Below are 2,993 nucleotides of genomic sequence, written 5' to 3'. Positions count from 1 at the left end.
ATCAGTCCTGGATGTTCTTTGGAAGGAATGATGCTGAAGCTGAAACTCTAGTACTTTGGCCACCTCATGCGAAGAGTTGACTCATTGGAAAATACTCTGATGCTAGGAGGGATTGGGGGCAGGAGTAGAAGGGGACGACAGAGGATGAGATGGCTGGATGGCATTACCAACTCGATGGCCATGAGTTTGAGTGAACTCCGGGAGTTGGTGATGGACAGGGAGGCCTGGCGTGCTGCAATTAATGGGGTCACAAAGAGTCAGACACGACTGAGCAACTGAACTGAACTGAACTGGACTGAAGAGAAGAATTAAGGTAGAAAGTTAGGATTTTTGAAAATTAAAGTTAAAATAAGCAGGTATGTCAATTAGGACTATTTCACTGAAAAGGAGAAAACTTAATAAAGGTATGACTGTTAAAGCTCACATTTTGTGAAGACTTTTATGCACAAGACAGATAAATCTGTAGAGCTCCATGGAAAAGGCAGTACTGTTTCACACCTCCTGAGGATACGTTCTGTAACAGTACTAGGAACATGTGTAATGACTAGGAAATGAGTAATCATACCTGAGCGTATGTACTCTCAGAAAGTACTTCAGACATGTCCTAGAATATTATATCTCAGAATGATATTAAGAAGAAAATTGGGTTAGATGAGATCTTAGATCCTTTCCATTTATAAAGCCTGATATTGTTTATCAAAAGATAATTTGACTTAAGTTGAAACCAAATTGTGAATTTAAAAAGTAGTATTGAATTTTACTATACTTAGATTGTTAACAGATTTAGAGTTTGTTTTGTTCTTAAATGTGTGAGATTCATGACTTGATTTAGGATTAGTATTTTGTGTCTGGTTGCAAGGTTTTTATTTTAGTAATTAGTGTTACTAAATTTTTTCACCCTGAAGTGTAACCTTGGATGTTTTCTAATGTGATGCTTTGGGATCTTCCAGGCTTGTTTTTCATTTGTTGCCAGATTTGGTTGTGATGATCTTGGCACAAAGCTTTTGCCATAAAAAGGAGGATTCTATCAGCAAGAGACAGAAAGTAGCAGAGCAATGGGACCCAGCCAATAAATCCCAAACATCTCCAGACACTTTCTTGCTGATGGGCATCCCAGGACTAGAGCATCTGCATGTCTGGATTGGGATTCCCTTCTGCTCCATGTATGTGGTGGCGGTGGTGGGGAACATGACCATTCTGGTTGTGGTGAGGACAGAGCGAAGCCTCCACGAGCCTATGTTTCTCTTTCTGTCCATGCTCTCAGTCACTGACCTGGTCCTCTCCACGTCTACACTGCCTCGCATGCTCTGTCTCTTCTGGCTTGGAGCCCAGGACATTGCCTTTGATGCCTGTCTGACCCAAATGTTCTTCATTCATAGTTTTACTGCTATGGAATCAGGCTTCTTTTTGTCCATGGCCATTGACCGTTATGTGGCCATTTGCCATCCACTGCGCCACACCACCATTCTCACCCACACTCGCATCGCTAAAATGGGAGCTTCTGTGGTACTGCGGGGAGTGGCCTTCTTTTCCCCACATCCTGTCCTGCTCAGACAGCTGCCCTACTGCAGGACTCAAATCATTGCCCACACCTACTGTGAGTTCATGGCTGTGGTGAAGCTGGCGTGTGTGGACACAGGGCCCACCAAGCGTTACAGCCTCAGTGTGGCCTCTGTCATTGGTTCCTGTGATGGGTTATTCATTGCTGTGTCTTATGTCCTAATCCTTCGTGCAGTCTTTCATCTTCCATCACGGGAAGCAAGTCTTAAAGCCCTAGGCACTTGTGGCTCCCATGTCTGTGTCATTCTCGTTTTCTACTCCACAGCTGTCTTTACCTTCCTCACTCACCGTTTTGGCCACAGTGTGGCCCCCCATATTCATATCTTCATTGCCAATATATACCTGCTGGTACCACCTTTTCTTAACCCCATTGTTTATGGTATAAGGACCAAGAAAATTCGAGACCGTGTTCTTAGTTCTCTAACAGTAAAGGTTGCTCAATTATACTGAAATTGTTTGCACAGATGGTGTAAGAATAAGGAGGGAAGAATATAAATGACTTATCCCTTTTTCATAACTGACATGATGCCTTTTCCACTGGTATCAGACATCTTATCAGATTTTAATGGGGAAGAATGACCATACATGATAGAAATTTCTCAATTCTAATTAAACTAGTACACTTAATATATTCTGTGTGCCTTTGAATTTTGGGGAGCTTACTTATAACCTGATGAACTTAAAGGGACTCTTTTCTTTTTATGTTGCTAGTGATCGTTTATGGTGTTAACTGGGGTAGCAGTTTATTTTCAAATAGGGAATGATTTTAAAAGGAAGGAAATCCATTAAAACCTCAGAGGATTCCACATAAAGGATCAGTTCAGTTCAGTTCAGTTGCTCAGTCGTGTCCAACTCTTCGCAACCCCATGAATCGCAGCATGCCAGGCCTCCCTGTCCATCACCAACTCCCGAAGTTCACTCAGACTCATGTCCATTGAGTCAGTGATGCCATCCAGCCATCTCATCCTCTGTCATCCCCTTCTCCTCCTGCCCCCAATCCCTCCCAGCATCAGAGTCTTTTCCAATGACTGTAAATATCCTTAGAAGAGGCAATATATCAGGGTTGATGTCCTCTGAATACAACAAGTAATTGTGTTTTATTCCTACAAATTGACAAACTGGACAAGCTGTCAAGTAGAAATGTGGAAAAGTTCAACATTGCTATAAATAATCAAGTCCACAGATCTGTAAGCATTGTATTGCTCATAGAGTATTCTCTCTCCACCAAGAGTAACATGTGTCTGCAATTATTTTGTTACCTGAACCAACATGGGATTTCTAAACCTTTATCCTGAAAACAAAATCGCTTTATGTTTGATGTTACATACTTGGGAGTTTGCCCAGGGCATTGGCAGCCCACTGAGCTAGATTCAGGTATGCTGGTATTTATATGTAACAAGTCCTTGTTCAGAGACGAAGTCTATTATTACAAA

At 41.9% G+C, this 2,993-nt stretch overlaps 1 protein-coding gene across 1 annotated transcript; it reads left to right on the top strand.

The window, feature by feature from the left end:
• Nucleotides 1-984: 984 nt before the first annotated feature.
• LOC104982523 (olfactory receptor 52D1-like) lies at nt 985-2,010 on the top strand. The gene has a single exon (XM_010831940.1). The coding sequence runs from the start codon at nt 985-987 to the stop codon at nt 2,008-2,010; it is 1,026 nt and encodes a 341-aa protein (XP_010830242.1).
• The last annotated feature ends 983 nt before the right edge of the window (nt 2,011-2,993 follow it).

The sequence above is a fragment of the Bison bison genome, unplaced genomic scaffold (assembly GCF_000754665.1).
Source record: "Bison bison bison isolate TAMUID 2011002044 unplaced genomic scaffold, Bison_UMD1.0 scf7180017860300, whole genome shotgun sequence".
In the NCBI taxonomy this organism is placed as follows: domain Eukaryota; kingdom Metazoa; phylum Chordata; class Mammalia; order Artiodactyla; family Bovidae; genus Bison; species Bison bison.
Note: the sequence above shows the minus strand (reverse complement) of the source record. Positions and strands in the feature narration are given on the sequence as shown.